This window comes from Canis lupus, chromosome 24 (assembly GCF_003254725.2).
Source record: "Canis lupus dingo isolate Sandy chromosome 24, ASM325472v2, whole genome shotgun sequence".
In the NCBI taxonomy this organism is placed as follows: domain Eukaryota; kingdom Metazoa; phylum Chordata; class Mammalia; order Carnivora; family Canidae; genus Canis; species Canis lupus.
Genome location: NC_064266.1, coordinates 3,376,917 through 3,398,673, shown reverse-complemented (window position 1 = coordinate 3,398,673; position 21,757 = coordinate 3,376,917). Strand labels below are relative to the sequence as shown.

The 21,757-nt window shown below is 41.6% G+C and overlaps 1 protein-coding gene across 9 annotated transcripts in view; it reads left to right on the top strand.

The window, feature by feature from the left end:
- CFAP61 (cilia and flagella associated protein 61) overlaps positions 1-21,757 on the top strand; it is a 278,254-nt gene that overhangs the window by 21,497 nt on the left and 235,000 nt on the right. For 8 of the 9 annotated variants that reach the window (XM_049100272.1, XM_049100274.1, XM_049100273.1 and 5 more), the window contains exon 7: positions 13,726-13,858. The exons of the other annotated variant lie outside the window; for it this stretch is intronic. In XM_049100272.1, coding sequence (XP_048956229.1) covers positions 13,726-13,858 — 133 coding nt within the window. The remainder of the gene's footprint in view (positions 1-13,725; positions 13,859-21,757) is intronic. 9 annotated transcript variants of the gene reach the window in all.

Sequence of the window (21,757 nt, the reverse complement as noted above, 5' to 3'; positions counted from 1 at the left end):
CTGTTCAGGCCTCATTTTTCTCCCTGTCAGTGGGTGTCACGGTATTGTCTGCTGCATGGAATCATTGCAATGATTGGATGAGCTAATGGACGTACTAAGTACTTAACATACTTTCACTTACATGTAAATGCCCAAGGAAATGAAATGATTAAGATTAAGTTAAATAGGGAAGACACACCCAGCTACAATAAACTATAATGCTGGATGGCTTAGGAAAACAAAGGACAGAGAAGGATGAATATAGCTTCATACAAAATCTCTGTGCCTTCTTCCACCCCCAAATCTAAATATCCATCAACAAGTAAATGTTTTTTATATTTACAAACTGGTGCGTCTATGCAGTGGATACCTCTCAGCAATGAAACATGATGAGCTTCTTGTAGACACAGTAGGGCCAATCAATCACTTCATGCTGAGTGAAAGAAGGCTGACAGAGAAACAAAGACCGTAGACTATTGACTCCTCTTGTGTGATGTGCAAATGGCTGATCTGTAGAGATAGAGAACAGATGAATAGTTGCCTCTGGTTGAGGGAAGAGTGAGACTGGGAGGAACACAATGGAATTCTGGGGCAATGGCAGTGCTCTGTGTATTGATTGAGGGTAATGCAGTTGCCCAAACTCACCCAACTTAATACCTGTGCATTTTACTATATGTTACTATACCTCAACTTAAAAAAAATAATTTAAAATTAGGCTTCACAGAGAAGGTAGCCTCTGAATCCAGTTAGAAACGAAGAGCCAGAGTTTAACCAGGGGGACAGACTGGGCAAAGGTGGAGGCAGGAAAGCACCTGGAATGTCTATTACCAGGCAGTAGGCAGGTGTCGTTACTGTTCAAGGTGTGGGAAGGAAGAGCAGGCCACTGGATAGCAAAGGAAGAATTATAGTGAGAAGGCTTAATCCTGAGCCAGCAGGGAGCTCTGATGAAGAGGCATGATATGGGCTGTGTGTGAAAGATAACTAATTTCATATGGTTAGTGCTTATAACGGAGGAATACAGAACAGTCTGGCCAAGAAATGATCCTAGCTGGAATTCAGGCAGTGACAAGTCAGGAATCCAGTTGGGACCAGTGCAAGGATGCAAAGAAATGTTTGATAGGGAAAGTGCAGTTTGGTTGCCAGCTGGATGGAGAAGTTGAAGGATAAGAACGTATTAATGGGGGATCCCTGGGTGGCGCAGCGGTTTAGCGCCTGCCTTTGGCCCAGGGTGCGATCCTGGAGACCCGGGATCGAATCCCACATCGGGCTCCCGATGCATGGAGCCTGCTTCTCCCTCTGCCTATGTCTGTGCCTCTCTCTCTCTCTCTCTGTATGACTATCATAAATAAATAAATTAAAAAAAAAGAACGTATTAATGGTGACTCAGATTTTCAAATATGGGGGATGGTGGGTTCATTAGCTGGGAGTGGAAATAATAGCATTAGATGGACAGGTGGGAGGTGGAAATACAGGTCCTCTCATGAGTGAGGAGGTCATGAAAATGAAGGAGATTGTCTAGTTGAAAAGGAGATTTTAAAGTGAAAACGCAGAGGCCTGGGGCAGAATTTTGAAAGGTGAAGATGAGCTATTAACAATAATAAGGAAGAAAAGTAGAAGAGACGGCAAGGAATCTTATAGAAGTCTGACTCTTAAGGTGACAAATAATGCAGGGAAATCAAATAATTTGAGTACAAATAAGAGGTCTTTGGATTTAGAAATTTAAAGATACAGATGAGTTGAATAAAATTGATGAACTTCTAGCGAAACTGACCAAGGAAAAAGGCAGATGAGTGATATCAGAAATGAAAGCGGTGATGTCACCACAGATCTGACAGGTGTAAAAGGATAAGGGCTCTACAACAGCTCTGTAATTTCAACAATTTAGATGAAATGGGCCAATTCCTTGAGAAACACAATCTGCCAAACTCATTTAAGAAAAAAAAATTGGGGATCCCTGGGTGCCTCAGCGGTTTAGCACCTGCCTTTGGCCCAGGGCACGATTCTGGAGTCCCGGGATCAAGTCCCGAATCAGGCTCCTGGCATGGAGCCTGCTTCTCCCTCCTCCTGTGTCTCTGCCTCTCTCTCTCTCTCTATGTCTATGATAAATAAATAAATAAATAAATAAATAAATAAATAAATAAATCTTAAAAAGAAAAAACATTATGGGGACACCTGGATGCCTTGGTTGAGTGTCTGCTTTTAGCTCAGGGCATGATCCCGATCTGGGGACTGAGTCCCACATCGGGTTCCTGTGAGGATCCTGCTTCTCCCTCTGCCTATGTCTCTGCCTCTCTCTCTGTGTCTCATGAATAAATTTAAAAAAGAATTTTTTTAAAAGAAAAACTATTTTTTTAAAAAAGAAAAAAATTATATTGGAGAATTCTGTATCCATTAAAGTAAAGTTGTATGAACTTTAGGTAAGAAGAAGGGTGGCTCCCTGCCTTGGCACTAGCATATCCAACCCTAACCCTGCCCCATTCTGCTCTTCTTCTCTTCTTTTTCTCTGAACTCTGTCTTCCCAGGACCTGGGCTTCATCTTTCTCTCAATCTCATGCGTTTGGCTTCTCTGTGCCAACAGTGGCCACTTAGTTACTAGTGCCCTACCTTCAGCCCCTTGGTTTGGGTCTGGTTTTGTCCCTCCTTGAAGAGCAGAGTTCGGTTTGGGGAATCCCATTGCAGTGAGCTGAATAAATGAGAGGTAAGGGTGTGAAAGCAAGGGGATATCCATTGCTCTTTAGGGAAGTTTGGTGATGAAGAGAAACAAAGAGAAGGAGGCTGCTGTTGAACATTATGCAAGCAATGTAAAGTGATTTCATTTTTACTTTCTACATAGAACATTTACCTTGCATTCTGAGATCCAGAGACCACATGTCTAAAAAAAGATTGCCAAGAAGTAAAATAAATTGATACAAATTATCTACCTAATTTAGGATAAGAGAGAAGAAAATTCCTCGTAGAAATCTGTTTTTCTTACTTTTTTAAATTCATAGCTAAATACATTATAATTCTCTTTATAAAGCCCTTTTGGTCATGATATAAATGTGAATACAAGCCAAATGCATAAAGGAATTCTGTGAGTGAAATATTTTTTAAAGAATCTTTTTAATTGATTCTCTCATACCTTTCAATTTCTCCTTCCTGATTTATGAAGTTTCTCTTGTTAGTATCAGCACAGGAAAATAGGTCCTCCTACCCTTCAGGAAATTACATTCTTTTTTTTTTTTTAAGTGTTCAATTTAAAAAAAAAAAAAGATTTTTATTTATTCATTCATGAGAGACACAAAGAGAGAGAGGCAGAAACACATACAGAGGGAGAAGCAGGCTCCATGCAGGGAGCCTGACATGGGACTCAATCCCGGGACTCCAGGATCACGACCTGGGCCAAAAGTGGGCGCTAAACCACTGGGCCACCCAGGGATCCCTGGAACTTACATTCTTTAGAGAAGTTTCATTGTAAAAGCATTCACAAGTAGGAAGGACTTTTTTTTATTATGTTAGCAGAAATTTACATAAATTAATGGCTTAGGATCTTGTAAGTAGTCTAATTGCTGAACTTTTGCTTCATTTCATTTAAAAATCTCTCATTTTATTCTGCCATTTGCTAATTAGTTTGGGGAATGGGTTCACTTACTAAAATGAATTATATTTTCAAATTAGAACAATTTTTAAAGTAAAACTACTCATTGCATTCTTCTATGTGAGTATGTAACTATACACACATGTGCAAGTATGTGTGTATCTTTTCTCTGTTTATATATAGAAATGATCATGGGTTCTGTTAATTTTTCATTTAATATAACAGTTCATCATCTTTCCAGATCAGTTTTATTCATTTTAATGGATGAATATTTCAACATGTAGCTCTAGTATCCATTTAATATTCCTTATTTATGAAAATTTGTCCTCATTTTTTTTATATAACAAGTAGTACTGTAGGAAACAGACTTGCACATATATGTTCAGGTACTCATGTGTTTTGTTTTGTTTTTCTTGAAGTATAGGTACCAGAAGTGGAATTTCTGGGTATGAGTGTACTAAATACTAAGATTTAAAAATAGATGCTATTAGATTATTCAACCAAAATATTCATAACAATTTGTATTCTAACCAATGGAGTCTAGTGTCCTTACACCTTCACCAATGCTAAATGTTTTCAGTTGTTAAAACTGTTTCTAGTCCGTTAGGTCAAGCCAATATCTTGTTATTTAATTGCATTTATCTCAATATTTGTGGGTTTGAGTGCCATTTTACAGGTTTTGTTTGAAATAAAATGATTGAATTTAAAATAATTTCAAATTTAAAAATTATCTGGATGGCTGATTAAATGTGTATGTACAAAGTAGACAATTAGAGGGGTAGAGAGGAACAGCATGTGAGGGAGGGACATTTCTGAAAGTATTTTCTTGACTTTTTTCTTTTTTTATTACTAGGTCATTAGTCTATTATAAGAGGATGTAAGTCAGGAACAGTCAGATGGGGGAGGTACACAAGGCAAGGTGTGGGGAAAGGGAACAGAGCTTCCATACCTTCTCCAGGTGGGCCACTCTCCTCAAATCTCCCTATGTTCACCAACACAGAAGCTCCATATTTTCTTAAAGTGTATAGGCAGTATACCAAATATGGACCTTGGCAATTGTCATTTTCTTGAGGAATTTTAAAGCTCAAATACTTTCAGCATACATATTTGGCAAGGTGATATTATATTATTATCTACTATTGTAATAGATAATACTGTAGAATTAATTAGAATGTATAATACAGGGATGCCTGGATGGCTCAGCGGTTAAGCGCCTGCCTTTTGTTCAAGGTGTGATCCTGGAGTCCCGGGATCGAGTCCCACATCGGGCTCCCTGTATGGATGGAGCCTGCTTCTCCCTCTGCCTGTGTCTCTGCCTCTCTCTCTCTCTGTGTCTCTCATGAATAAATAAATAAAATCTAAAAAAAAAAGGAATGTATAAATTACAGAATAGAATATAGAATATAGATATTTCTATAAAACCTATTATTATAATAGAAAATTGTATATAAATCTAATATACTGAAATTGACATGTACAGAGGCAGCATATCTAAAAATCACCTATGTCTTTTACTTTTTAGTAAGGTGACATCTTTGCTAATCTACTCACTGATGCCTCACCTGTCATTCAGGGTGTAGGTGGCTCAAGAATAGATGTAGATTGCGCCCAGCCTAGTGCTGGCTCCTAGTAAGCATGTGGCAACTGGTAGTTTTGAGTTAGTTTCTCTCCTTCTTCCTTTGCATCCCAGCCCTTCCTTCCTTTCCTCCTTTTGTCCTTGAAAACTTTAGAGTCATGGACTACAGCCTTCAAGGGGACAGGTCTGTCCCGGCCTGAACTAAACCATCCTGATTCCTGATGCTGAGGTCTTGCTCATTCAGCCCCTGATGGTGGAATGTCCTTCTTGCCCAGCCTACAGAAAATCTGCAAGTAGCAAATCACAAGAGGCATATAGTCCTAATGGCAAAGAGATGACAGTGGGTACTAAAGACAGTCAGCATCCAGTAGTGAATTCATGAGGGAATGGTGACATTATAATGATTGGTGGTTTTGCTTGTTAGAAGGTAAAGAGGTAAGACTCATTTTAAGAGGCCCTCTGTCCAAAATATTCACATTTGAGTTTTGACACTAGCAGGTGTAGAATTTCAGACATCTGGAAAATGCACTTAGGTAGATCATCTCTCTTCCTTAAGGATGCAGGAAAAAAGATTTTTCAGAAGGTCAGATGATCATGGTGGTGGATCCTCTTAGGCTGCTGCTTTTCTCTTATTTCCCCCACATTGATTTTTTGACATCTGTCTCATCAATAGTTACTTGAACTGATAATTAACAGTGAAGAACACAGTTCTTCAAACACTATACTGGAGAAGGGTTTGGGGATGTAATTATCCTTCTCCTGTTTACCTAGCAACATTGTTCAGAACCAGGGAATTAACACTGTAATCCCCAGTCCCAGTTCTTTGATTCGCCCATGTGGAAAATTGTGCTGGAATCTGCCCATCCACTTAGACACTAATTATTGAAGTTATTGTTCTGTATTTTTTGTAATATTTGAAATAAAGCATAGCTGCTTCTGGACACACCTTTATAATCTATCGTGGGCTTGGTTCATACTCTGGTGGATTTGAGATGTTCTCAGACTAAGAAACTATTAGAATAGTCTTTCTGAGGGGTACCTACCTTTTTCAAGTCCTTCATGGGAGTGGGCGAAGACTTGCCAGATAAGGACTATGTACTGTCAGTGTAAAATAACTAAAATACTGATTTTTGCTGATAAATGTGAACCAAATTGTGTCAGTATTACTGCTATGTAAAATAGGTGAAAGACAGTTGCGGGCTTTAAAACATGAGGTTTATGGTTTTTAGATACTAACTTTTTACCTCTAAAAGCAATTGTTTTTATTAAGCATTTGATAGCCTCATCCTTTTTTGGAATTTACTTAAGTTGGACTTCTGAGCAATTTCATATAAATGAATGTTCTGATGCTTAAGTTATGAGAATTCTAAAGCATTCAGAAAGGAGGAATAGCACGATTAGGGGCTTCACTGTTGCTCTTCCTGAGTCCTGGTAAGTAACCCAACCAGTAAAATCTGGTTAACAATCCAGCTGGAGTGATGGTGTGCCAAGATAGACGTCTGGATCAGATCCTGGTGGTGTAAATGGCAGGGCCTCTTATTGGCCTTGAACGTGCTTTGAAGTCATTTAGGGTTTAAAATCCTCCATCATTTAAAAAAATTATGACATTTTCCAAGGAGTTAGAAACTAAATGGTTCCAAAATCCATCTAAAGTTCTAAAACGCATCATGTGGTTGAGAAATGATGGATTTGATTTTCTTACAGAAGGCCACTAGAGGTCTCAAGAGATCTTGGAAAGAAAAAAGGTGCTTTGTTGTAAGCATCTGAAGAAAAAGACTGACTTTAGGTTCTCCTACCTCAAGTGGAAATGGTAAAACAGTGGTAAAAGTTTGGCTTAGCTCAAATACCTTGCTTTCTGTAGGATGACCACTCAATTAGATTCTTTTGTGAGTTTTTTTTTCCTTCATTCACTGATTCCTTGAAGCACAGGCACATACATATACTCTCAGGGCGTGAAGAAATACAGAATTTATGGCATTTAAAGTAACATCAGCATCACTTTTTCAATAGTACATATTTAAGTCTAGCTAATGAAATGCAAATCCTCTCTGGAGGTGGAAAATCCCGTCAGACAGGAGAGGAGAGGCTGTGCCAATATTATGAAGGCAAAAGTGGCTCGCCCCTGCCACTGTCCTGCCTGTCCTTCACTTGATCTTAGCCAAAAGGCCGAGAAGTGATATGTCCTGCCAGTCCTTAAGTGTGAACGTTCCACCTGTGAGTTTGCAGTGCTTTCTGTGCTGGCAAGGAGATAATACGCATCTTCTATCCTCAAGGGAAGCTAGCCTACAGATTTTCCTCTAGGATTGTAATTATACAGAAGAGTGATCAGGATGCTGAAGCTCTGAAGCAACCCGAGGGTCTCCCTATCACCCAGAGACTGTGCCAGTCAGCTGGGAAAGTTCTGTGGGTTACAGATATCATGATGTTCCTGGAAAGCCCAGCTAACTGATATAGTGGAAATGATGAGTGTTTGTCCTACCAGGAAGCCAGGGAGAGCCCTCAGGTTCCTGTCCTCCTCCACCTTGCCTTCCCCTGGGCTTAGAGGACACCCATACCCCAAATGATGTGTCCTTGAGAGGCTCTTGATTTTCTTATACTTTGGATTCTACTCCCATTTTCATCTGGTACATTTTTCAGAGTTTGATGGACATTTAGGTACCTGAGCAATCAGTCTTTACAGGATGGACCTTTTGTTTCCTCCAAACAAGTTAAAATAAAATATTCTGTATCCATTCACATTAGCAAGCACATTGTTGCCTCCTCCAAGCCATTTTTTGAATAGAAAAAAAACAGTATCATTCCCATTGTACTTTGTGTTGATGAATTATAACCTTACATAGGCATAACCCCTGAAATACTGTGGGTCACGTGCTGGACACGTGGCTATACTGTACTGGACAAATTCACACTGAGTCACCGCTCTCCTATCCCAGAGGCAGGCAGTGCTCATTACCTCAAAATGCTCAAATTTGAACATTTTACTGGATGAATTGTTTTTAGGAGCTGAGGTGTTTTGTTTCTGTATAGCTGGACTTTGTCACATGCCATTTGAGACTCTGCAAGGCTGATGTCATACTTTTATCATTAGCACTGGGGCTGATGCAAGATCATAAATTATCGATTACCCCAAGGAATGCATTTGGCAGAACAAGTTCCACTTTATCCATTTTGGGGAAAAGCTGAAGGGAGGAACTCTTTACAATGCCACAATTTGGATATTTTCTTGTTGTTTTTTCCAGAAGAATTAGTATTGAGAGATGATTATGGATAACTTTGTTAAGGGCCAAAGAGGGCTCATGATCAGACATATGGCCTTGGGTTTATCTGAGCCTTTGTTTCTGATTTTTATATCCATGCAGTGTTATTTTTGTTTCCATCCCATGTAGATAAAATCCCATGGAACACAGTTGATTTTAGAGTTTTCTATATGAGAGGTGTCTTGATTCACTTAAAAGGACTAGGATGTTGAATTATCTTCCCATTACTTACAATGATCTCTAATAATATCAATGTAGGGATCCCTGGGTGGCGCAGCGGTTTGGCGCCTGCCTTTGGCCCAGGGCGTGATCCTGGAGACCCAGGATCAAATCCCACGTCAGGCTCCCGGTGCATGGAGCCTGCTTCTCCCTCTGCCTGTGTCTCTGCCTCTCTCTCTCTCTCTGTGTGTGACTATCATAAATAAATTAAAAAAAATATATCAATGTAGAGTTTTGTTTTTGGCAGAATGTTTGAAAATGGATTTTTTGGCTTTTCTCTTTTAGAATCTTCTTTCTTTCAAACAAGTATTCAGTACTCTTTTTATGGAGAAAAACCCCTTCCATGAGCAGCACCCTTTTGGCAAGTGGGGAAGTGGGTTCTGGAATGCAATGGGGTGTTCTAGGCTCTTGGAGCAGAGGTCCTGAGTGCTTGCGGGAGCCAGTCGCTGGGGCATTGCCAGGTGGTGTGGATGTGACAGGGGAATGTGAAGTCTCCCCACAGCAAATGCTGCTGAGGTCTTACTGCCTGCAGAGAGTGCTTTATCTCAGTACATTGTACCTTTCCTGCTACCCTTGTCCCTGCCTGTTAAGTAGATGAGAAACTAAGGCTTAGCATTGAAATACCTGGGCAGGTTTCTCAGTCAGTACAGGGCTGTGGGCTCTCTCCCCAGGTGGGTTCCCCCTCAGGCCACATGCCCCTCACCTGGAAAATGGGCTTAGCAGTGGCACCCCTCAGCATTGTCAGTGCCTGTGGGATACCCATATGTCCTGGGAATGTGGTAAGGGCCCTGACCATGTTGGCTGTCACTGTTGCTCCTGTGCTAGGGCCTACAGGAGATGCAGATATCAAAGGTCAACAAAACCAGACTCTGGTTAAGGTAGTAAGGACCAATTTTAATCAGTAATAACTATTACAAGTGGGGAAAAGCAGGCAGTGTGAACTGGAGTCAACTTTGGTTTGTACAGAGGTGACTAGACCTTTTAAAGAGAAAATGAAGGGATTGGGAGAGGGCGGGGAGAGCCACTGTAGAGTCAGGGAAGTGAAAACTTATGAGAAGTGGGAAGTAGGGGAAGTTTCTTGTGAAACCCATCTGAGTTGCTGGCCGGAGCTCATTGAAATTAGGCTCCTGCCCTCCCACAGAGCCTGGGAGACAGGGGCACTACTCTCAGGTGTTGGCTAAAATAATTAAGAAATGCTTTTGGCAGCCTTGCTTTCTCAGGAAGGCACTTCAAGAGGGGCTGGGGTCATCTTAAGTATGTGGTCTTGAGCTCAGAGAAACTATGTGGGTATTTGTTCAAGTCTTTATAAGTCAAGGTTGAAGTCTAGCCTAGGAAAGGGCTCAGAGTGTTCTGGTTAACCTTTGTTTACAGAGAAGCACAGAACTCTGTCTGTGTCCCCAAAGAGCATATACCTTGGTTGGGAACATGCCCTGTGTCAACATTAACACAAAGGTGGGCAATAGATATCCAGTTTTGACCCCGTCATTATGGTTTCCGGGAAAGGAGTCTGGGAAGATGAGCCACTGGAGGGTGTGTGTCGGGGGAAGTGAACCTTGAAGGATGCAGGAATTTGGAATAAATGAGGGAGTCACAGTGCTGGGTTAGAGACAGAGGCAGAAGGAGGGAAGATGGTAAGGACCCCTTCTACAGACAATGAGTAGATCAACTTGTGTTATTGTTGGTGATAATGATGGAAAGAGGCCTTAAAAATGAGGCTAAGGGCTCTAGGCTCATCCCAGAAACAGTGGGGGCTAGCAAAAGTTTTGAGTAAGGGAGTGAGGTGAAGAAAGCAGAGGTTTTTTTTGCTTTTTTTTTTTTTTAAAGATTTTATTTATTTATTCATGAGAGACACACAGAGAGAGAGAGAGAGAGGCAGAGGGAGAAGCAGGCTCCATGCAGGGAGCCCAACGTGGGACTCGATCTAGGGTCTCCAGGATCATGCCCTGGGCCAAAGGCAGACGCTCAACCACTGAGCCACCCAGGCGTCCCAGAAAGCAGAGTTTTAAGCCAATTAGCAATAGTGGACAGAATGGGAAAGTTTATACCTATAGTGGCCAGTGGACAACTAGCGCAATGATTCATTCAAGCATCTGTAGTGATAACCTGTTCCATTCCATGTATTGATTATAAATGTTCTTCAGCTGTTCTTATTTACCATTCCTACCTAAGTGTTAGGAATATTAATAACAGTACCATGTCACACATTATTATCTCAACATTTAATTTACTGTCTTTATGACAGATGAGAAAACTATGGCACAAAGAGGTTAAGTGATTTGTCCAAGGTCACAATTATTAAATCCAGACTTTGGCATTCTGGCATCCAGCCCAGGCTTTGACCACTACACTGTATCATTTATCCTCCAATCTTTTCAAAAGAGCACTACCAGCCTTCAATGCATTTATTGTGGAACTTTAGTATTCCCAGCCACAGATGGCTACTGGTAGCTCTCAAAGTGACTGTGTATACACAAAAATAGATGGGCAAGTAGTCAAAGACTACTTTAAAAAATTTGTGTGGCACTGAAATAGCTTGTAAAATGGCTATGGTGTCAGAGTGCAGTCCCATCCATCCTAAGGACATTTGTATTGTCAATATATTTGTTGTATTTGATATATTTGTTTCTGGCCCTGTGTTTGAAGTATATTTATTTAGTTCATCATTATTTTAATAATTCCGGTATAATGAACACACAGTGTTATATTAGTTTCAGGTGTATAATATAATGATTCAACAATTTTATACATTATTCAGTTCTGGCTCCATGTTTTGGACTCCCCACTCGAGAATCCCTCTGATGCCCTGGCATGTAGAATGAGACTGTTGGTTGGTGATGACATCAATGCCAGGTTGATAGTATAAAAAGCAAATATCCTGGTTACTTCGATAAGCACCATCTACTGTCTCTCCCTTCCAGAGGGACAAGAGGTTAAGAATAAGGTTCAACTTGAGGAGTTATGTTTAAGCCCCCCTGGTTGTCATCTTTTCTTTGTTTTTTTGTTTTTTTCTTTCCTATACCATGGTTGGCTGGCTAGCTTTCTCTTTACCTCTGAGGTTTCATATAGCAGAGGCCTAGTTTTTCAAATATGTGTTTCTTCCACCAAGACACTTATTACTGATGAAAAATCAACAATCATTCCAACAGATGAGGCTTTGTCACTAGAAGTAAAGGTTTCATCTTGGAAACAGGGTAGAGAGTTTCATCCAAATTGCATGGAGTTGTCCAATTTAAAGTATTTAGATGTGGAGGGTAGAATGTGATAGGTTTAGGGGAATCTGATCCAGGAGTTGTGGCAGAGCTGGGTGAATCAGCTCATGTTGTTGACCTCTGGCTATTGAGCCAGTCTCCTCTCAGTTGTTTTGCTTGTGTTCATGCTTCTTGCTCCCCATTTTCAAAAGGAAGGTCTAAGTAATTTTCGGAAGTAAATTTTTGAAGTGCATTGTGGGCTTAGTATAATGTGGGACGTTAGGGTCTAAGCTGACCTGAGTTTATAACATGGCTCTGCTGCCAACTATTTCTGTCATCTCAGGCAAAGGATTTCATCATCTCCATGAACCTTGCTCTCCTCCATCTACAGAGTGAAGATGGCAATGCCTACCTCCTGGGGTTGCTATGAGAAGTATAGCAACAGAGATTATCTGGGCAAAGCCCTGAGCTTTATATACATATGAACACTCAAATGAACCTACTATTAATGTCAAAGAGAACATATTAGAAGATCAAATAGGATGATTAAAATGGCATAGTAATGAAGTAGGTAGAAGAAAAGATAAAAATTAGTAGCCAAATCAGAAATATTACAGAAAAACAAAAGTAGTAGAACATTTTAATAAGAAAAGTACCAGGAATTAAGTATAAGAACATCCTGGACAGGCAAAATAGAGTACTAAATATAACCAAGAGTGTATTAAAAAGAAGAAAAGAATGTTGAACACTGGAAGCAAAATGGAGTTCAAGGACCAGCATCACTGTGCTACCATAAACCTGGTTCCTGGTTCTCCCTCTCTTCCCACACTGTTTGTCAAGGTCACTGTACAGAATCCTGACAATGGAAATCTGAGGTGAATGTCTCCAAGTTGGTGAGTAGAGCTTCATTATTTTTAAACCAGCATTTCCCCCTTTATGGGAAATGTAGCAATGTCTTAGGAATAAAAGGTAGACTTCTGGTCCAAGATGGCGACAAAAGAAGACCCTGAAGTCACCTCTGCCATGGACACACCAAATCAGTTACTATTTTAGAGCAATTCCTCCTGAAGAACAGAAGACTGAATGAACAGCTTCTGAATAGCACAACAAACAATAGAGGGACCACAGAGAGAACAAACAAGGGAGGCAGAGACACAGGAATGAAGGGAACCTCCTCAGTTTAAAAGGACAACTAGAATATAAAGGAATTAACCCTAGAACCCTGCCAAGGTAACTGCTGGAACTTTCTCTGAGTCAGAAGGGCTGGCGAGCACCATGGCTTCTGTTCCCTGTCCACCTTGATAGGAATAAAGAGTACCATGGGCCAGCGTTGGGTAAATGCATAAACAAGGTTAAATATTCTTTATGTTACTACTTTTCAGTCTTTAATACATAACTGTGGCACTCCAGAAGGCACCTATACCAGGACATTGTCTTTAGATGGTAGAATTCTTTTGGGAGGGAAGAAGGGGATGCTGAGGACAATGTTATAGAAGTAGCATTCCTTGGAACCCAATTGGAAAATACTGTCCTCAGCTTTTTGTCCTTTGTCTCATGACAAATGCTGCCCTAAGTTCCATACCAAATATACTGAATGTGTTCCCTCTGCCTGGAATCCCCACCCCCCAACCCAGGTCTCTCTACATAGCTCTCTCCCCTTCTGTTCATTCAGGTCTCAGCTCAGATGTCCATCTTTGGAGAGGTCTTCCCTCACCACTTGACCCTCTCCATCCCAGAGCACTTACCACTATTTGAAATGTTTGAAGTGATGTATTTGTTGTATTTCCATTCTGTTTCTCTTACCAGAATGCAAGTTCATGTCATGAGCATGTTGCTGTGTTCCTGGCATTTAGAATAGGCTCTGGCACATAGTAGGTGCTCCACTGAAGGAACAAGCACTGAACTTAATTAAGCCTTTGCATTAAACAGGGTCGAAGATCATGATGATCTCATGCCAATATTTATGCGTCATGACACACTTCTGAAGGAAACTTATGGCGAGTACTTCCTGGCTGAACTAATAGAGGCCCAAGACAAAGAGAATCATGCTGTTGTATGTGAGGTTAGTGATTAATCTGGGCAAATAAATGCATGGAGTTGTCGGATACACTCAGTGAGAGAAATGAAAGAAATAAGTGATGTTGCTCCTGGTTTTTGCCCAGCCCTGCCAGAGCTGCCATCCCCTCCCTGCTTCCTAAGGCCCCTGCAAGTGGTGTGCCAGGTCCACTTCTGAGCAATGACATCACCCTTCTTCCCAGTATGACCTGGCCTTAGGTTTTTAGGATTTTGCAAAGTACATCCAGATATCAGGCTGCTGTAGACTCTTTGCCCTGCCCCTGAAGGTAGGGATGGAAGTTAGGGTGAAAAGGAGAGATTCTTGAGGATGTCTGGGGGAGATTTCTGAGACCCCAAGATCCCAGAGGCTGGAGGTCACAGGCCAGCATCCTGCTGGCACTTGGATTTTGTTTGACTTGGAAAATAATATTTTTTAACTTTTTGTTTTAACAAAAGTTCACGGGGGGGAGGAGCAAGATGGCGGAGGAGTAGGGTCTCCAAATCACCTGTCTCCACCAAACTACCTAGAAAACCTTCAAATTATCCTGAAAATCTATGAATTCGGCCTGAGATTCAAAGAGAGACCAGCTGGAATGCTACAGTGAGAAGAGTTCGCGCATCTATCAAGGTAGGAAGACGGGGAAAAAGAAATAAAGGAACAAAGGCCTCCAAGGGGGAGGGGCCCCGCGAGGAGCCGGGCTGAGGCCGGGGCGAGTGTCCCCAGGACAGGAGAGCCCCGTCCCGGAGACGCAGGAGCTGCACCGACCTTCCCGGGCGGAAAGGGGCTCGCGGGGAGGTGGAGCAGGACCCAGGAGGGCGGGGATGCCCTCGGGCTCCCTGGGACAGTAACAGCAACTGCGCGCCCAGGAGAGTGCGCCGAGCTCCCTAAGGGCTGCAGCGCGCACGGCGGGACCCGGCGGGACCCGGAGCAGCTGAAGGGGCTCGGGCGGCGGCTCCGCGGAGGGGGCTGCGCGACCCCGGGAGCAGCTCGGAGGGGCTCGGGCAGAAGAAGAGGCTCCGTGCGGTGGGGGCTGCGCGGTTCCAGGAGCAGCTCGGGGGGCTCGGGCGGCAGCTCCGCGGAGGGGGTTGCGCGGCCCGGGAGCGCGAATCCACCAGCGCAGGCGCCGGAGCACAGGGCGCCGGGACACAGCCCAGGATCCCGCCTCCCCCGGGACAGGCAGAGGCCGGGAGGGCCCAGGACAGCAAGGACGCTCCTGCCCCAGCTGAGCACATCAGCGGCCCCGCCCCGGAGCCTCCAGGCCCTGCAGACGGAGTTCCTGCCGGAGCTGAATCCAGGTTTCCAGAGCTGCCCCGACACTGGGGCTGTTCCTCCTGCGGCCTCACGGGGTAAACAACCCCCACTGAGCCCTGCACCAGGCAGGGGCACAGCAGCTCCCCCAACTGCTAACACCTGAAAATCAGCACAACAGGGCCCCTCCCCCAGAACACCAGCTAGACTGACAACTTCCAGGAGAAGCCAAGGGACTTAAAGAACACAGAATCAGAAGATACTCCCCTGTGGTTCTTTTTTTTTTTTTTTTTTTTTGGTTTTTTTTGTTTTGTTTTGTTTTGTTTTGTTTTGCTATTTGATTTGTTTCCTCCCCCACCCCCTTTTTTTCTCCTTTCTTTTTCTCTTTTCTTCTTTTTTTTTTTTTTTTCGTTTTTTTTTCTTTTTTCTTCCCTTTTTTTTTCTCTTTCTCTCTTTTCTTTCCTTCTTTCTCTCCTCTCTTTTTCTCTTTTCCCCAATACAACTTGCTTTTGGCCACTCTGCACTGAGCAAAATGACTAGAAGGAAAACCTCACCTCAAAAAGTTTCCAAGATCTATAAAGAACTTTTTAAACTCAACACCAAAGAAACAAACAATCCAATCATGAAATGGGCAAAAGACATGAACAGAAATCTCACAGAAGAAGACATAGACATGGCCAACATGCACATGAGAAAATGCTCTGCATCACTTGCCATCAGGGAAATACAAATCAAAACCACAATGAGATACCACCTCACACCAGTGAGAATGGGAAAAATTAACAAGGCAGGAAACAACAAATGTTGGAGAGGATGTGGAGAAAAGGGAACCCTCTTACACTGTTGGTGGGAATGTGAACTGGTGCAGCCACTGTGGAAAACTGTGTGGAGGTTCCTCAAACAGTTAAAAATATACCTGCCCTACGACCCAGCAATTGCACTGTTGGGGATTTACCCCAAAGATACAAATGCAATGAAACGCTGGGACACCTGCACCCCGATGTTTCTAGCAGCAATGGCCACGATAGCCAAACTGTGGAAGGAGCCTCGGTGTCCAACGAAAGATGAATGGATAAAGAAGATGTGGTTTATGTATACAATGGAATATTACTCAGCTATTAGAAATGACAAATACCCACCATTTGCTTCAACGTGGATGGAACTGGAGGGTATTATGCTGAGTGAAGTAAGTCAGTCGGAGAAGGACAAACATTATATGTTCTCATTCATTTGGGGAATATAAATAATAGTGAAAGGGAAAATAAGGGAAGGGAGAAGAAATGTGTGGGAAATATCAGAAAGGGAGACAGAACATAAAGACTGCTAACTCTGGGAAACGAACTAGGGGTGGTAGAAGGGGAGGAGGGCGGGGGGTGGGAGTGAATGGGTGACGGGCACTGGGTGTTATTCTGTATGTTAGTAAATTGAACACCAATAAAAAAAAAAAATAAAAAAAAAAAAAAAAAAAAAAAAAAAAAAAAAAAAAAAAAAAAAAAAAAAACAAAAGTTCACACTTACAGAAAACTTTTAAGCACTGATATTCCCTAAATGATAACATTCTACCACATTTGCTTTATCATTCTCTTTGCTTGCTTTTTCTTTATATTTATCTATTTTTAGATATAAACATATATATTTAGGTTTTTTGTTGTATTGTAACCTAAATATATTTATGCCATAATATAAATATTATACATATATGTACTATTTTAGAACTGTTTATTCATATATTTTTTCTGAACCATTTAAGAATAAATTGTGGATATAATGCCCCTTTACTGTTAAATACTTGGTGTGTATTTCCTAAAAACAAGAATGTAACTGCACTACAATGATCAGGGTGAGCAGGTATGATTCTGACAATCCTATTATACAGACCTTATTCAGATTATATTGACAGTCCTTTACAGCAGAATAAATCCACATCATCTGTTGCACTTGGTGTCATATGTCTTCAGTCTCATGTAACCCCAAACTACTCCCCAGTCTGTCTTTGTTTTTCATGACAATGACAGTTTTGAAGAGCACAGGTCAGTTATTTTATGCAGCGCTTCTCAATTTGGATTTGTCCATTGTTTTCTCATGATTTGATTTATGTTATAGATGATTAAATTTTGTTGTATTTGTGGCTAGCATTTAAAAATTAGGAAAGTGGGGATCCCTGGGTGGCGCAGCGGTTTGGCGCCTGCCTTTGGCCCAGGGCGCGATCCTGGAGACCCAGGATCGAATCCCACATCAGGCTCCCGGTGCATGGAGCCTGCTTCTCCCTCTGCCTATGTCTCTGCCTCTCTCTCTCTCTGTGACTATCATAAATAAATAAAAATTAAAAAAAAAAATAAATAAAAAAATAAAAAAATAAAAATTAGGAAAGTGTATATAACAATTTCTAGCTTCTTTAGAAAAATCAGAAGGCCTGCTGTTGGGCCCTAGCGAGTTGGAGCTTTGGAGCAGCTGCCATTGTAGACAGTGCAGGTGCCCTCGAGCCCATCACCGTTCCCACTGTGCCCTGGGGGCTCATGCCCCTCCTCCAGCCATCTTCCCCACTTTATACCAAACTGGCCCTTGTGAGCATTTGTGACCACTGATTCAGAACATGCTCCACTAATATCCTAATTCCACATCATCTGTCCTAGAAGGTTTTTTTTTTTTTTTTTTTTATGATAGTCACAGAGAGAGAGAGAGGCAGAGACACAGGCAGAGGGAGAAGCAGGCTCCATGCACCGGGAGCCCGACATGGGATTCGATCCTGGGTCTCCAGGATCGCGCCCTGGGCCAAAGGCAGGTGCCAAACCGCTGCGCCACCCAGGGATCCCTGTCCTAGAAGGTTTTAGTGAGATGGGAGGCAGAGATGGGAATAAATAAAGATGGAACCCACCCTCTCTGGTTTGCCAGCTGTAAACCCTGTGGGGGGACCTACACCCACAGGAAGTAGGGGGAAGAGACACAGAAGAGAACTGGCAAGCTAGCTAACTTTAGTGTGTCTCAGCTCAAAGCAGCAGGCAGGCTGACCCAGCTCCCTGGGTGGCCACTATGAGCAACTCTGCAACTCTTGAGATTGTCTCTCATTCCGTGGAGGCATTCACAGAGGGATGCTCCTTCCTTACAGAATTTTATTAGCTAGCTGTGGCTTCCTTCTCTACATTTGTCCCCACAAGTTTGATAATAAGGATTCAATCCCCATTCTCATAGCTAAATGCAAGTGTGTTGAGGTATCTCTAGGCCTTTATATTGGTTTGAGCCTGCTGGAATAGGCCTTCCTGAAAAATAGCATGATGGCAGTCTGTCTCACACCACTCTGTCTGAGGCTTTGGGCATTCTTAAGAGTTGAAAATGCCGAAATAGGGATATTCACAGCATCTGCTCAGTGGTATGGAGCATTGTCTGACTGAAGAAAACATGGAGACTCTTAGGGTCTCAGGGTAATTAGGGAATATGTGGTGACTGTCCAGCCATAGGAAGGATAAGGCCATGGCCAGTGCATCTGCTTTATGTGTGTATGAGAAATGTGAGGAAAATATTTTTAAGTAGTAAGTACTCAAACTCAAGCATGCTTTGAAATGACTTCTTGGGGTGATAAGAAAACGGATTACTGGGACCCACCCTCAACATGATCTTGTAGGTCTGTGATGGGCCTGAGAATGTGCATTTTTCACTAGTTCCTGGATGATACTGATGCTACTGGTTCAGGGACCATATTTGAGTACTCTTTTAAAGACCTGAAGCTCCCCTCCAAATGGCTTGTTGTTGATTTGTGTACAGGGATCTTACAAGGTCAGCCTTTTGTTGATAGTTTTAGGAATCAAGAAAAGAAAGCAATTCACATGTGAGCTAAGATACTCTCTTTGCATCACATGAGAAATATAGAGGGCAATTTTTGTAAAGGCCTTTAAAAGAAGTTTATGCAAGCTTGGATTGAAGATTGTTTTGACAAGATAATCTTATTGTGAATGAATTTTTGTGTTGTCTTTGGCATATGAATAGAACCCTTGGGTTCCCAGCCCTATACCTGAATACTTCATTCATACAATCCCAAGGTTCAGACACAGATGACCACAAATTAGTTTTTTTTCAAGTGGTTATTTGACCTTTGCTTTGTGCCAGTTTATTAAAAAGCATTCAAAGGTTTTACTTCTAGGATGATCATTCAGGGATTCTTCATACACTGATTTCTCTGACAAAACTAAAGAGCTATTTAAAGAATATTACTTTTCTTGGAAAACTTGAAACCAAAAGTTCTTTCATTCTGATACCATGATCTGTTTGAGACTTGTTTTTATTTATATCAGTGGTTCTCAAGCTCACTTTATATAAGAACAACCTGGGAGGCTTTTAGACTATCCCCATGCCAACAAACTTGTATCCAGAATATATAATGGACTCATATAGCAATAAAGAGAGAAATTATCTAATTATCTATGTGGATAAAGGATTTGAATAGACATTTCTCCAAAAAAGATATATACAAATGGCCAATAAGCTCATGAAATGACACTCAACACTGTTAGTCATTAGGGAAATACAAACAAAAAACCACAAAACCAAAACCACCTCACATTTGCTAGGATGTTTATAATAAAAGAGAGGGACAAATAACAAGTGTTGGTGAGGATGTGGAGAAAGTGGAACCCTCATACATTGCTGGTGGGATTATAATATAGAATAACTACTTTACAAAACAATCTGGCATTTTCTCAAAAAGTTACGTAGAATTACCATTTAATCCAACAGTTCCACTCCTAGAATTGAAAATGCATGTCCACACAAAAACATGTACGTGAACATTCATAGGAGTGTTATTTGTAGTAGCCAAATAGTGGAAATAACCCAAATGTCCCATCCGCTGATGAATGATTAATCAACAAAAGGTGGTGTAGCTATCCAATGGAATATTTTTAGGACATAAAGCGGAATGAAGATACATGCTACAATGTGTATGAACCTTGAAAACATTATGCCAGGTGAAAGCAGCCAGACCTCAAAGACCATGTATTGTGTGATTCCATTTACTTTTTTAAAAATAGATTTTATTTATTTATTCATGAGAGATACAGAGAGAGAGAGAGAGAGCAAGAGGCAGAGACACAGGCAGAGGGAGAAGCAAGCTCCATGCAGGGAGCCCGACATGGAACTCGATCCTGGGACTCCAGGATCATGCCCTGGGCCGAAGGCAGGTGCTAAACCCCTGAGCCACCCAGGGATCCCCGTATGATTCCATTTATATGAAAGCCTATGATAAGCAAGTCCATAGAGACGGAAAATAGATTAGTGGCTGGAGAAAGAGATGGATAGGGAATAACTAATAAAGGGTATGGGATTTTTTGTAGGGGTGGGGCAGGGGATGAAAATGTTTTGGAATTAGTGGTTGAAAGTATACACCTTTGTAAATATACTAAAAGCTACTGAATTGTATACTCTTTAAAGGTTTATTTCTATGGTAGGTAAGTTATATCCCAGTTAAAAATTCTGATGCTTGGATATACTTAGACCAAGCAGATCAGTCTTTTGAGGTCAGACACAATCAGTATTTTTAAAATGCTCCTCATATGGTTCCAATGTGCACTGCAGGTGCTGAAACTCTTATCTACATGATGGAAAATGAAAACATCTGGTGAAGTACAGGATGACCTTAGAGAGATAAAGGCATTAGTTTCTTTTTTTTTTTTTTTTTTTTTTTAAGGCATTAGTTTCTTAAGGTGAAAATTGGCCCTAAAAATTAGATTCTGAGGCACTGGTCCATAATGTTTGTTTCTTCTCCACTGAAAGGGTTTTTATTTTTATTTTTTCATGGGTTTTTGCATTTTCCTCTAAGGACTTTCATATATTTTCATTCAGCCTATAGCTTAAGGCTAATGAAAAAAGGAAGAGTCAGAGTTTATTTGGGCCCAACAGCACCATTTTAAAAACTATGTTTTTACACAATGAGACAAATGACTGAAAAGTAACGATTCATGCAGACACCAGTCAGGTCTTTTAGTGAACAAAAGGACAAACCCAGATCCGTCAGGCCTCTTTTTTAGAGAATGCTTTTTTTTTTATATTCCAGCTTTATTGAGATATAATTGACAGATTATTAAGGTATACATAGTGTTGATTTGATACACTTCTTTTTTTTTAATTTTTTTTAATTTATTTATGATAGTCACACAGAGAGAGAGAGAGAGAGAGAGAGGCAGAGACACAGGCAGAGGGAGAAGCAGGCTCCATGCACCGGGAGCCCGACGTGGGATTCGATCCCGGATCTCCAGGATCGTGCCCTGGGCCAAAGGCAGGCGCTAAACCGCTGCGCCACCCAGGGATCCCGATTTGATACACTTCTTTTTTTTTTTTTTTTTTTTTTAATTTTTATTTATTTATGATAGTCACACAGAGAGAGAGAGAGGCAGAGACATAGGCAGAGGGAGAAGCAGGCTCCATGCACCGGGAGCCCAACGTGGGACTCGACCCCGGGTCTCCAGGATCGCACCCTGGGCCAAAGGCAGGCGCTAAACCGCTGCGCCACCCAGGGTTCCCGATACACTTCTATATTGTAAAATGATTGCACCATAACATTAGCTAACACCTCCATCATGTCACATAATTACCAGTACTTTTTTGTGGTGAGAGGCTTAGGGTCCATTCTTTTAGCAACTTTCAAGTATATAATACGGTATTGTTAAA